General features: G+C 52.1%; 1 protein-coding gene across 7 annotated transcripts in view; it reads right to left on the bottom strand.

Annotated features, from left to right (window-relative positions):
• Window positions 1–14,698, bottom strand: part of CNOT1 (CCR4-NOT transcription complex subunit 1) — a 1,826,813-nt gene that overhangs the window by 411,846 nt on the left and 1,400,269 nt on the right. For all 7 annotated transcript variants that reach the window (XM_078668607.1, XM_078668606.1, XM_078668608.1 and 4 more), the window contains one exon: window positions 9,743–9,991. In XM_078668607.1, coding sequence (XP_078524733.1) covers window positions 9,743–9,991 — 249 coding nt within the window. The remainder of the gene's footprint in view (window positions 1–9,742; window positions 9,992–14,698) is intronic.

Below are 14,698 nucleotides of genomic sequence, written 5' to 3'. Positions count from 1 at the left end.
AAGGCTGAAAGATCGGAATCAGAGCCTGAATATCCCGAACCCACTGTTCGCGTGGATAAACCCGAAACTACGCCGAGTCTAGAACCGCTCCGATAAAGAGGAGCTTCTGAGAGGGACACAGGTGTGACTTCGGCACATTGATGGAGAACCCCAGCAGGTGCAGGAGGTCGGCCGTAGTCTGGAGGTGGCTGACGACTGTCTGGGGCGAGCCTGCCTTCAACAACCAGTCGTAGATGTAGGGAAAGACAAACCCCTAACCTGCGCAGATGAGCTGCGACCACCGCCATCACCTTCGTGAACAACCGTGGGGCGCTGGTAAGGCCGAAGGGGAGCACGGTAAACTGAAAGTGCTCGTGGCCTACCGTAAACCGCAGGTAAGGCCGGTGGGCCGGCAGGACGGGGATGTGAAAATAAGCGTCCTGCAAGTCCAACGCCACCATCCATTCTCCAGGGTCTAGGGCAGCTAAGACCTGAGCCAATGTCAGCATCTTGAACTTCTCCTTCCGGAGGAAGCCGTTGACGTTCCGCAGGTCCAAGATAGGGCACAGGCCCCATTTGCCCTTCTTGGGTGCCAGAAAGTAGTGGGAGTAACAACCACACCCTGCTTCTGGCCCAGGAACGCCCTCGATGGCCCCCTTGGCCAAGAGGGCCGTAACTTCCTCTTGCAGAAGTTGCAAGTGATCCGCCGACAGGCGGTGGCATGGCTTGAGGGGTCGCCTCGAAGGGGAGGGAGTAGCCCCTTCGGACGATTTGCAGCAATCAATCAATCAATCATAATTTTTGTATAGCGCGCTACTCACCCGTAAGGGTCTCAAGGCGCTGAGCGGGGGGGGGGGGGGGGGGGGGGGGGGGTCGCTACTGCTCGAACAGCCAGGTCTTGAGTTGCTTCTTGAAGGAGAGATCATCCGGGGTCAGCCGTAGGTGAGTGGGGAGGGAGTTCCATGTCTTGGCTGCCAAGTAGGAGAAGGATCTACCTCAGACGGTGGATTTCCGAAAGCGAGGGCGAGGCTGGCGGATCGGAGCTGGCGAGAGGGTGTGTAGAAAGTGAGGCGGCTGTTGAGGTACTTCGGGCCCGTGTCGTGGAGAGCCTTGTGTGTGTGGGTGAGGAGTCTGAACGTGATCCTCTTGTTGATAGGGAGCCAGTGAAGGTCCCTCAGGTGGGCAGAGATGTGGCTGCGGTGAGGGATGTCCAGGATGAGTCGTGCTGAGGCGTTCTGAATGCGCTGGAGTCTTTTCTGGAGTTTGGCTGTGGATCCAGCGTAGAGGATGCTCCCGTAGTCCAGACGGCTGGTGATGAGGGCCTGGGTGACCGTCTTCCTGGTTTCGGTGGGGATCCACCGGAAGATCTTTCGGAGCATGCGCAGGGTGTTGAAGCAGGAAGACGAGACGGCATTCACTTGCTTGGTCATCGTGAGGGAGGAGTCCAGGATGAAGCCCCGGTTGCGTGCGTGGTCCGTTGGTTTGGGTGCGATGCCCAGGGCAGGGGCCCACCAGTTGTTGTCCCAGGCAGAGGGGGATGGTCCCAGGATGAGGACTTCCGTCTTTTCTGAGTTCAGTTTTAGGCAGCTAATCTTCATCCATTCTGCGACGTCTTTCATTCATTCCTGGAGGTTGGCTTTGGCGGTGGTGGGGTCGTTGGTGAGGGAGAGGATCAGCTGGGTGTCGTCGGCGTAGGAGATTATGTTGAGGTTGTGTTGGTGAGCGATGGCTGCGAGAGGGCTCATGTAGACGTTGAAGAGCACCCACATGTCCGACGTGACAGTGCGCCAGTGACAGTGGTGATGGCGAACCCTGCCCCCCACTGGCGTCACATGGGCCTGAAAGCACGGACTAGGAGGGTTTTGAGGCGGATGCTGCAGGGGGAGGTGTGGACTGGCCTCGCCGTTGTCCCCTACCGCCGCCACAGTGGTTTCCACGGCCGCCACCGCGCTGTGTATTAGTCTGCGGTGATGGCTGGCAGCACGTGTGGGGGCGCCCCTGCCTTGGCCGCGAAAGGCACCGTTTGCTGGCATGGGGCCGAGAGGCCCAATGACTTGGCCGTAGCCCTGGAGTCCTTAAAACGCTCAAACGCATGGTCTGCCTTGTCGCCAAAGCGGCGACGGCCATCAAACGGCATGTCCAGAAGGGTGGCCTGGACATCAGCCGAAAAGTTGTCGGTCCTCAACCAGGCGTGGCGTCGAACCGCCACAGTCGTTGCCATCGCTCTGCCCAGTGAGTCCGTGGTATCCAGCCCACACCGGATGGAATAGCGTGCCGCATCTTGACCCTCCGCAAGGGCGTGGGCGAGTTTAGCCCGGGCCTCCTCCGGACATTGTGGCAGCACGTCCGCGACTGTGTCCCACAGAGTGTGAGTGTAGCGGCCCAAGAGGCACGCAGTATTGACTGACTGCAGTCCCAAACTCAGGGACGAGAACACCTTACCGAATTGTTCGTACCTCTTGGATTCCCGATTGTGAGAAGTTGGCCTGATATATAGTGCTCACTATTCTAGTGATCACTTTGTATCATACCAAACAACCCTTATTGATGATTGGTTGTAAGTCAACCTTTCAGACCAGCTATCCTAGTAGCATGGACACGAGCAGTCTTCAGGTTAAACTCTAGAGGGCGTGTTAAGCCAGCTGTTTTACCATCACATATACCCCTTGAACACCAAGTGAAAGGACACCACACAAGTTGTTATAAAAATATAGGATATTTATTAATAACAGTTCTACCCTGAACTCTTTATGAGTCAGGGAGCTTAAGCACAATACAAAACTCTTACGAAAATACTTTAAGTTGCACAATTTACACAAATGCCCGAGGGGCACGAAAAACCATATACTACAAAAGTGGAATGCGAAATACTAGCAGGTAAGTAACAAGATCCAGAGGCTTCAGGATCGCTAGGACTACACTACTGAACCCTAAGGTTAGGAGCAGGAGGCCTAGGGAGATCGGGTGCAGAGTGTGCACTCTCACACGGGATGCGGGACAAAGTCTATGGATGCTAGATTTCGTAAAGTTAGTGTTATCGGTCGAATCCGACTAGTTAGGCTGAAAACGAAAAAGGATCTGGACACTTAGATAGTGAACCTACGTTGGAGCACCGAAATGCTCGAGTTACCTAGCCCAGGGGCTGCGGCTGCATAGGGTTCAAAAGACGTCGGGAATCCTCTTTACAGTCTATGGAGCCTGAAAGAAGAAGTTGCTGGCAGGCGACCAGTGATGAAGTTCGATGGGATCCAAGCCTGGATCGGAGTCGAAGATTACCTGAAAGCAGAGGGGACTCAGTTCTTGATCACTAGCCAGTGATCAGATGGGCACCAAGGTGGCACCGGATGAAGACACCTCGACCAGGTGAGTGGGCGACGCTTGGCTCCGCAGTCACTCGGACCAGGAGGCGTTGTCGGCGACCAGGATGGAGGGGCGAGCTGTCCCACGAAGGTGTCTGCTGTCGGCGCTGCTGAAACCAGGATTGGAGCAACAAGCCTTGGCAAAGGCAAGCCCACGCGGTGGACTCAAGATGGCGTCTGGAGTGGACCAGGAGGGTCCAGGGTGCTCCTCTGTTGGAGGGGAGCAAGGGCCAGTCTGGAGCAACCAGACCAGCGATGAAAGTGTCGTGGTTCGTCGTCAGGAGGGCTACAAGCCAGCAGGCAAGTGGCCGGACAACGCGGTGAGCAGCAAAGAGCAGAAGGGCCTCACGCAGATCTCGTGGATGCTGGGGGGCGGGACTTCGGTGCTGGAGCTGCTCAGGGTTAGGGCTTCTCAAACCCCAATGCACTTACTCGAGGGTCTCTCGGGGGTCGTGCTGGAGAAGCGTCGTGCAGGTCTTGAAGATGGCCGGTCCCACGGGTCTCGTCGCACCCACGAATCTCAGCTGTGCTGGATGATGTAGGTAGAGGTCAGAGATGGCGGGGAATTCGGGTCTCGTCGAGCTGGGCAGTCTGGATCCAGAGGATGGACTTACAGCAAACCGCAAGAGCTTCGGTGGTGCCTGCTGGTGCAGGGTGGCTACTCCTTAGCCACAAGGGAGAGTCTTCAGAAGAGTCAAGAGTTCCTTTCGTGGAAAGTAGTTTCAAGATACAGAATTATCTAATTTGGGAAGGGGGCCTGCTCCTATCTTTATACTAAGAAAAGGGGATGGCACGCGACTAAGTCCTGCCCTATGGGTGGGACTAGGAGGGGGGTGGTTACACCCCTCTCCTTTGTCCGGTCTCTCCCCAGCTCAGGGGCTGGTGTGCCCCAGGAACTGGTTTGAGCCGGCATATGCACAGTGAGCACCGGGGTGCCACTTGCAGTCACCTTCCTTTCAGCCCTGCCTACCTGGAATACACAAAATTCTGTCTGGGATGGTGCTGGCACCGCCCCTGACAGGAAACCCTTTGTCCATGCCTCCGTTGCTGGAAGGACTTCCAGCAGCAGGAGGGCAGACTTGTGTCTCGGTGGCAGCATCCATTTTGTGGAGCTGAGGCTATGTCTGACTTTAACCGGGGTTCACAGTTACATACATGTCGTGTCCCTCTAGAAGGGTGGAATGCTAACCCCGTCGCCAGAATTGGCGAGCGGTTAGTATTCCAATTCGTATGACACCTTACTCGACATGTTTTGATAAAGCTATACCAAAGTTAGCATTTAACCGCGAGGATTATAATGCACTTAAGAGTATATGGTATAGCGTTATCATGGAACAGCTATTTGGACTTGGTTCCGCAAGCTGCAAACGGGCTCAGCTCAGGCCAGAGCACCATCTCACATAATTCCAAGCCCTCTGCCTTCAGGATTGATAAGGCCTGCCATAGGAGTGACTGATAGGAATATATGTGTCCATTTTAGGGTTAGATATAGGAATACTATATCTAAAGCAAAGGGTGTTTACACCACCTTGCCCCAGCTGTCGTGCAGCCAGTTGTGTCTGTTTGGGTGGCCAGCCAGGGGTGGCATAATACATGCTTCAGCCCCTGGTAGGCCCTGGGTACACCTATGCCCTGGATACCTAAGGTATGCTGTACAGGGACTGATAAGGTGGCCCAGGACCAATTGGTAAGATGCACCTAAGGTACATGGTTGTAATTTAGAGAGAGAACAGCTAGGCTGTGGGTCTGATTAGCAGGCCCACAGCCAGAGAAAGTCGTAAATCAGTGAAACAAAAAGCAAAAATCTGGGGTGGCCATGGGATTGCAGACCCCACTCTCCTACACCGATCGTGCAGAGCCGTCGGGTATGCGGTCTGGGAAGTAGAGGCCTGGATAACCAGGCTCTCGGGGGTGGGGTGGGTGGACAAGAAGCAAGGGTCGCCGGAGCCGGGCAGTAGCGTCTGGCCACGTTCCTATGTACAGGCAGAGCTGTAGCGAGCTTGGACCAAGTGCCCAAAAGAACGTCACACAAGGCCTCATTAAACAGCAGCAGAGGCCCAGTGGAGCTTGCCTGCGGTTTAAGGACCTCAGTGAGGAGGTTAGTCCTCAGTGCCACGACGGGGAGCTCAAGGCCCAATGCCTTGGCCGCCCGCGTCAACACTACGCTGTAGGCATCCCCCTCCTCCTAAGCCACGGTTGGAGGGGAGAAAAAAACAGTGTCTAGCGAAGTGTCCAGGCCACTGGCATCCCCAAGCTCATATGTCCAGTCCTGTTGAGACTGGCACTCCTGTGCCAGAGCGTCCACAGACCCCTCCCAATCTCCCTAGTCACCCATCACCTGAAACTCAGGTTCAACGGATGGGGCCGGTTCGTGGAAACAAAAGTCTCCATACGACGTAGAGAGCGGCGCCGGAACCGAATCAAGGGTAGGATTGGGGACGGTGGCGCCCGCAGGCGGCGCCGGGAGCGACACCCTAGTGGCCGGCTTCGATGAGGTTGACCGGCGACTACCCGGATCCGGATCCAGTGGAGGCCTGCGGCGCCGGGACCGAAGTCGCCGGCGCCGAAGTGCCCGACTGCATCGGAGCCGAAGCACCCGACCCGCTATGCCCCCCAGTCGGGACCGCTGGGCTCAAAGGAGCCACGGAGCCCGGCGGAGGAAGGAGAGACCTCATGGCCATGAGGTACCGCTCGACCTCCTTAGGCGTCGCACCGTGCCCAGGGACCGGAAGGTATGGGGCAGGTGGCAACGCCCGCAACTCCGTCAGAGCCGCGTGGGTGGTGTCACCCAAACCCCCGGCCGCATCGCGCGAGCGTCGGGGTGGGTCGGAAGAACGATGACGCCTTTCCGACCTCTCATGCCTCTTACCTGAGGGCCTGGATCCTGAAGACCGATGCAGACTCCCGGAGCTACGAGGGCTCCGACCCCGTGACCGGTCCCTCGACCTCCTGTGGGACCGGGACCTCGAACGCCGCGGGGCCGACTGCCGGAGCTCAAGCCGCTGGCGGGACAGCTCCCGCCTAGCCTTAGACGTCAGGGCCCAGCAGTCGGAGCAGGTTCGGTCGTGGTGGTTGAGGCACTGAAGACACCGGCGATGGGGATCGGTAACCGACATCATGCGGCCACACTTGGAACAGGGTTGGAACCCGGGCATCCCTACCGGCACCGTAGGAGTCGAAGCGACGCGAGAAAAACAGATCAAAAGATCAAAAAAGTTTAGTCAAAAAATGACTAAGGGGTAGAGCTTCTCCGGATCTGTGCTAGCTGGCGCGGAAAAAAGAAGAACTGACTTCAGTGCGCGAGGGCGGCATCTAAGTACTCTGGCGACATCATTTCGGCGCTAACGACGCAGACGACTGATGCGGAGCAGCGGACGATGCGCAGGGGTATTGCTACGCAAAAGTTTCCGGATCCAGTCTGAAGCCTGGGGATATTCTAAGGTAAGGAATCTATCACTAACGTGTCTCTTTCAGATAGCTATTTACAGTAGTCACAATTCACTGCATTCTGTGAAATAAAGTGAGAGCCATACTGCTCTACTAGTATTTATTATTATTAGTATATTATCAATAACAATATATATCTCCTTTCTGTGAAGCTCTCTCCCACACTCTACATAACTGTGTCTTTCTTTCTTTCCTATTTTGTCTCCTCTCTCTCACACACTGATCCCCTCTCTACGTCACTCCATCTGTCGCTCCATCGCTCCCCTCCAATTTTTGCTGTCCAGGAACTTTTCCACACTTTTCTCCCTCTTTGTCACACTGTTTCTCATCCATTGTCTCTTTATTTTTTTTTTACTTCCGTCTGGTCTTCCACTCTTTCTTTCCCACTCCCTCTTTCTGTGCAGCAGTACAATCCCACTTCTAAGACTAACACCGGATATCCGCTCCTTAACACCACCACCACGCTTAACCCCCCCCCGATTAATATAATAGTAGCATAAACAGCGGAAGCGGGTGTGACACTAAACTACGAGAACCCGAAAAAAATATCAAATACGTAAACTGAGGCAGACAGCAATGACGTCACAGTGGGACTGATCCCGCGTTAAGAGCTTGAGTCCTGAAAACAACGAACAGACGTGAGAAAAAATCTGTGGCAAAGGCAAGGCGGCTCGGAATGTTTTTAATACATCAGATCTGAGGCGCAGTGCAAACGGCCGGCGGCTGCATGAGCGGGCCACCGAATTGGCTCGCGGGCTGCCAGCAGCGTGAGGCGCGGCCGCCATTTTGCGAGCGCTACACTCGCCGCTGGAGGAATTGAGTGGGGGGCAGTGCTGTCGCCACTACACGCAGGGAAGGAAGCCGGAGCTGCGAGGTGTGTAGCCCCTGCCCCAACCGGTCTTCCTCCTAGTGGCCGGGGCCATGTTCAGGGCGCTAGGCCGCCTGCATGGCCGGGCTTTGTGTGCTGGTTACCGGCCTCACACCGCTGTGAGGGGCAAGCTTGTCAGAGAAATAGCTGTGTGGATTAGCATCCCCCTATATGGGTTACCTGTACATTGGTCAGGGAGGCAGTATGGTATAAAGGGGCGCACATGCTAGCAGGGTGCTATCCGAAGGGGACAGCCTCTGTCAGAGCACGTGCGCCGTGTCAATGGAGTCGGGTGCTGGGGAGAGCCGCTTCCTCTCAATTGCAGGGAGTGGCGCGGATAGGCTTTTATGTTGCTATTGGCTAATGCTTTGCACGTGACACGGGAAGAGGAGGGTCAGCGAGTGTCAAGCCGGTTTAGTTTCACTATTCGACCCCCACGCGGGTGACATAAGGCCCATATTAACTGCCTTTTCCCGGGTCTAAAACTGAACGATGTTTGGTTGGCACTACCTTACTTGAGATAGGTGAAGCATGGATTCTTCTTCTGTGTTCTCAGAAAGTTTACGAACTTCGTAATGAAGTGCTTTGCAAGTACAATGACCGGGTTACTCTTTGTTATATCGTTACAGCTCATCCGCTTCATTTAACTAGTCAGTGCATCGGGCGAGCCTTCGTGGTAGATCCATTTAGTTGAGCTGCACAAAACAACCCGGGTACAACGCTCGCCATTTGTGTCTAAGCCCCGTCCTTTTCAGACTGGGGGGCATGTTTTTGACATTCCAGCCAATGGAGAAGAGAGTGGAACAAAGTAAAAAAACACGCCCCTCAATCCGAAAAAGACGGGGCTTAGAGCGAGAGAATGACGTAACGGAGACCTCTTCTCCAATGATTAGCCGCCGTTTAGGAGGCCAGCCAATGGAGAAGAGAGGCGAGGTTTACCCTCGCTACTCAGAATCATTACATCTCGCCAGCGAGACTGCGCATGTGCGCAGCCTACGCTAGCCAAGACCTAAAAAGCGGGGGCATACCATGCAAGAAAGATTGCACTTTCTCACAGTCCACTCTTGCATTTAGGGAACATGCCAGGTGTTGAACCACCAGGGATATGCCCTGATGTTCCAGCCATGTCCAGAGGCGGAGGGCCTCCTGACATAAGCTCCTCGACCCCACCCGGCCTTGTTTGTTGCAGTACCACATGGCGGTGGTGTTGTCCGTGAACACCTGTTCTACTCTTCCCCGAACAGAGGGAAGGAATACTTGGAGTGCAAGACAACTCGCCTGAAGCTCCAGAAGGTTGATGTGGAGCCTGGACTCTGTCGGCGACCAGAGGCCTCTGATCTCCGCCTCCCCCATGTGGCCGCCTCATCCCAGAGGTGATGCATTGGTCACCACTATGAACTCTGGTTGGGAAAGGGTCAGGGAACTGCAGTCGACCCAATCCTGGTTCATTAGCCACCACTGCAATTGGTGTGCAGTGCCCTCCGAGATCTGGACGCAATCTGACAGGTTTCCCGGATGTTGTGCCCACTGGAACTTCAGGTCCCACTGCAGAGCCTGCATATGCCATCTGGCATGGTCCATCAGCAGTATGAAGGAGGCAATCAGGCCCAGTAGCCTGAGGGTCAGCCTGACCAAAACCTGGGCTAGAGGCTGAAAGAGCGGCATCATAACCCGAATATCCCGGACTCGCTGTTCGGGAGAATAGACATGAAACTTCGTCGTGTCCAGAACCGCTCCGATGAAGAGCAGCTTCTGAGAGGGAGTCAGGTGTGACCGACACGTCGATGGAGAACCCCAGCAAATGCAGGAGGTCGGCCGTAGTCTGGAATTGACAAAAGGAGTGCTAAAAATAATGCTGTAATTTGAATAGCTACCATAGCATTAACTTTCGAGTACCTAATTAAATCTCTTACTTTGTGTTGTGACAAAGAGGGAAGAAATGTTATGATGCATACCAACACCCAACTGCCCATGTACAACAGAGTAGTCATTTGGTATGTAAACCCATGCAGTTAGCTTTTTCACACAATATTTCAGTGCAACGTCAATTACCCAGCAAGAATTACTCTACTCATTGGAAAGCACTTACCTTGTTAAGCAAGTTGATCTTTGTGACTGTATTGGTGGCCTCTCCAGAGTGCTTTACAAGTAGAGCAATAAGGCGTACAAAGGCATCTAAGTTGTGGTAACACTTGGCTCGGATCATGGTGGGGTTGGCTGCTGGGTTGTGCTGCTGCTCAGCCTGAGCACGGTAGCTTATTTCCACACACATTTCAGTACAGAGACGAAAGAATCTTGTGATGAGATCATCTGTCTTTAAAATTCCTTGCTGGTGCATCTGTGGGAAATGATGAATGCACGGAGTTAAGATATCACTATATTAAACAAGAACAAGATACTTACCTTTGGAAACGCATTTCCAGTTAGAGACTAACCGCAAATTCCTCACTTTGAGAATCTCCCCAGACCTCCGAATGCATTAGGAAACGTTTTGCTATCAATTCCATTGCGAGGTGGCACCATGCAATCAAATGTCAGATCCACCCCGTCCGGAAGTGATGTTAGAGACCCCATATATGTACCACGTCAGCACGCTGACGTCAATTTTCTTTCAGATTTGTCTACGCCACTGGAAACAGAGCCACTGAAAGGAGTAAATGCCAGAGTTCAGACTTTTGAATTTGGGGTCTTATTAATGGGGTCTACCTGCAATCATGGGACATTTTCGTTGTGGTAATTGTAGTGTGTCATTTGACCAACAATACAAAAAATCTAGATCTGGAGGAAGGAAAGGTCTGGAAACAGCTGTCACACACTAACTGCAATAGTAGCAATGTAATCTACCTAATCAGATGCACCTGTGCTAAATCATACAACGGGATGACAACAAGGAAGGTAAAACAACGCATCTGCGAACATCGCAGCACCATCCATTGCAAAAAAGGTACCACCAAACTTACAGACCATTTCTTGGATGTACACCACACCCCCAATGATATGATGTGGACTGTAATTGAACAAGTGAAAGCAGGCCCAAACATACAAAAACGTCTGTTCGAGAAGGAACAGCGCTGGATCTACAGACTTTCAAGGCATCTATCAGGACTTAATGATAATAAACCCTGGGCATCTGTCCTGTAACCAAGTAGGCCAAGGAGAGAGAAACTGGGACCTTACATATATTCACCTGGCCCAATTTCACCCAGTACTATGAGCCACGTCTAGCCATTACCATCTCAGATAATATCTGAGCACCAACCATGCCGGTCTGGGCACATCCCACCCATTTCCTACATGGTCTCCAATTTACCATTATTTTTACCCATGAACCAGCAGTCGGAGAGCTCGGTTTTCACCCGATCCCTATAGAGGCTCACAACTACCATGCCTATTGTTTTCCTTTACCCAGCCTCATAGTCTGAATAGTGATAAAGGATGTTTACCACCGCGTTGGCTGACACGCTAGTTGCCTGTCAAATATATTTATCTGACAATCTTTTTATTTATCCCTCTCTGTATTGGTCTACTTAACCAGGACACCTACATTAATTCTATTGCTTCATAATACCCGCAGGAGGCACACAGTAATGTAGTCACCTAAACGCTGGCACTTTAATTCCCCAGCCAGCCGTACCCCTACATTTATGATGCCTCATTAAATCTTACCGAGGCAGACAGCCAGCTTATTTAGATACGGAGCACTTTTTGGCTCCACGAGACAGCCGTCCCCGGCATCCCGTGCAGTTTCCTAGCAACAGCAAGTCACGTGCCACTTGCAGCCCCACCCCCGCCCTTTCCCGGAAGCCGCGGTTTGTTTTAAGAGCCTGCCGGCTCGGCCTTCATGCAGCGGGGACTTTGGAGAAGGCGAGTAGGTAGACAGACCTCTTTTCACGGCAAAACTAAGCAAGAGCTCCTGATTCTCAATACGCTCGCCCTCTAATACTAACGAGCGGACTGGCATTTCATGCAGCTCCTCGCTCGAGCCCGGCCTCAGGCGGAGTTTTCCTACTTGTGCTACAGTCAGCACTTCGCCTTACTGTTCGTTTCATTTACCATAGAATACGTTTCTTCGCTGACCAAGCCTTCCCCCCCTGTCCACAAGAGGCATTTAAGACCCACAACAGGAGTAAGATCTTTACTCGTGAATCTGTGTTTGTCTTGTGTAATATGTCTAAATGCATGCATTTACGTCTAACTCACGACATTGCTTGTGAGTATTGATAGTCACCGAACAAATAATTGGAATATGAGTGACTTGGTTAAACATGATTAAAATCAAGACACACCCATATTGATCAGTGTGTTTGAGTGAGCCTTCAAGGAGCTTCAATATAGCACCAATTAGCTTTTCAAATACGCCGAACCAGCGTTATATGTGCGTAATGCATTTTGCACTCGCCTAAGCACAATATCTGTTGATATGTTCAGAATGGGATTAGCATGAAGCATGCAGACACTTGAGTCGCCACTATGGTACAGGCACGTAATTTGTTTGTTTGTGACTGTTTTTTCTTTCTGGTTCCTCCCACAGGTCTTTCTTTTTTCTCACCTAGTTTAGGTTTGAGCTACTGCCTATTGCCGATTTTTGCAACTAGTCCTAAGGAATCTAGGTTTGGATACACGTTAGTATGTGTAGACCATCCATTTTCCTTCTTTTCGCCGGTCCTGACGAAAACCTGGGATTTACCGTTTACAGGTTGAAACATGTAGACCATTCACATAGATACTCACGGTCATAATCACCCATCAGTATCTTCTCACTAACTTTTTTAACATTGTCCAGTAGCTTACGAATAAAGTTTCTTCTGAAAGTCATACCAGGACAATTTTTACCACTTTTTGCACTTTTCACACAAAAAAACCCAGCTCCACTGTAGTTCAGGTGTCGCAGCACACCCTGATGGCACTCGCCCGTCAGGGTGGAACCCCAATGATGAAGCATGTCACCAACCAGGTTGGTGAGTGAGGGGTTTTTAACAAAAGAAAGAATTTTTCTTTTGGTCTACCGACATCCCATTGAGAACCTTTTTCAAGGTCCTTGTGGTGATACTCCTCTTTTGTTATTTCTTATTAATGGAGACCACAAGATCATTCCATAGAATGAGGATGGTCGGGTTGGTGAGGAATCTATGGTTAGATAGACTGTACCAGAAGCACAAGTTACTAGTGTTGTGTAACGATATATAACTGTAAGAGACAATAGTTAGTGATAGATTACTTACCTTAGAACATCCCCAGGTGTCGGACTGGATCCGGAAAGTGTTTCGTCAGCAGTACCCCTGCGCGTCGGTAGGTGGCGTTGTGCGGCTCCGCATCCGTCGCAAGCGCCAAGATGACGTCACGGAGACTACTTAGGCGCCACCCATGCGCGCGGACTTCAGTTCTGTACACTACTATCTGCGCAAGGAATGCAGAGCCATGCAAGAACCTGACCACTGATGCAATGAAACTAGGCCCCTGAAAGGGATGTCCTTAACCCTAGAAATCAGTTCGCAGAACGGGGAGGATGGGTGGGGCGGTAAGGAATCTATCACTAACTAATGTCTTACAGATATATCATTACACAAGTAACTTGTGCATCTGAAAGAGACACGTTGGTGATAGATTCCTTACCTTAGAATAGATACCCCAGCAATACCAACCCTGGTGGAGGGTCTGCGAATATCATTACACCAGAAAGTCACATAGAACAGAATGCCCAAAGAAGCCGTCTCTCTGGGCTTGATTGTCAAGGCAGTAATCCTTGGTAAACAAGTGCAGCGAAGCCCATGTAGCTGCCTGTCAAATGTCCTGCAAGGGAACGCCGCGTCCCAAGGCAGTAGTGGCTGCCGTCGCCCTAGTGGAATGGACACGCAACCCCACAGGAGGCTCCTTTTTAGCCAACGAGTAACACGCTTTGATGCACAGAACGACCCACCGAGAGATGGTTCGTTTGTGCACGGCCCAACCTTTTTTGGCGCCCACGTAGCCAACAAAGAGCTGGTCCCGGAACTGTTGTGTGTGCTTCAGATAGAACAAGAGAGCACGCTTTGGGTCCAGAAGGTGGAGCCTCTCCCTCTTTTGAAGGATGCATAGGCAGAAAGAAGGTGGGCAAAGTGATGGTATGCCCAATGTGGAAGGGTGTGACAACCTTTGGCAAGAAAGAATGACAGGTCCTAAAACCACCTTGTTAGGATGAACAGAAAGGAAAGGAGGTTTCATAGAAAGAGCCTGGCGCTCACTCACTCTTCTGGGAGAGGTGATAGCTACCAGGAAAGTCGTCTTTAGGGTGAGAAGACGTAAAGGACAGTTATGAAGGTGCTCAAAGGGAGCGCACATCAGATAGGTCAAAACAAGATTTAAGTCCCATTGAGGCATTATGAAAGGCACAGGAGGAAATGCGTGTGTAATGCCTTTCAAGAAACTGCAAACAACCGTGGACGTAAAGAGAGAAGGCTGATCTCTGGAAGCCTTAGAAAGGCAGAGATGGCCGAAAGATAACCTATGATAGTGCCCAAGCAGAGCCCTGCTGGGCCAAGGATAGTAGGAACATAAGGACCTCAGAAAGAGGGGCAGAAAGGGGATCCACAGCCTTTGCTGTGCACCATGCCACAAATTTGTTCCACCTACGGGCTTATACAGTCTTTGTGGAGGGACGCCAGGCTGCCAGAATGACATCACAGACTTCGGGAGAAAGATTGAAAGCCGTCAACTGTCGCTGCTCCATCTCCACGCATGGAGGTGGAGGCTGGACAGGTTTGGGTGGAGGACTGTCCCCTGATGCTGCAACAGAAGATCCTCCCGAAGAGGCAGTCGGATCGGGTTTTAAATCGCCATGCTGAGTAGCTCGCTATACCAGTATCTTCGTGCCCAATCAGGAGCCACATGGAGGACTAAGACCAGGCTGCGCCGAATCTATTTCAGCACTCTGGGCAAAAGTGGTAAAGGCGGAAAGGCGTACAAACAGTCCGCAACTCAACTCTCAACAAAAAGCATTGCCGAGCAAGTGCCGCCTTGGAAATTCCAACGCACAGAACTGACGTCACTGCTCGTTTTCGGTGGCGAA

The sequence above is a fragment of the Lissotriton helveticus genome, chromosome 12 (assembly GCF_964261635.1).
Source record: "Lissotriton helveticus chromosome 12, aLisHel1.1, whole genome shotgun sequence".
Classification (NCBI taxonomy): domain Eukaryota; kingdom Metazoa; phylum Chordata; class Amphibia; order Caudata; family Salamandridae; genus Lissotriton; species Lissotriton helveticus.
This window is presented reverse-complemented; position numbering and strand designations above follow the sequence as displayed.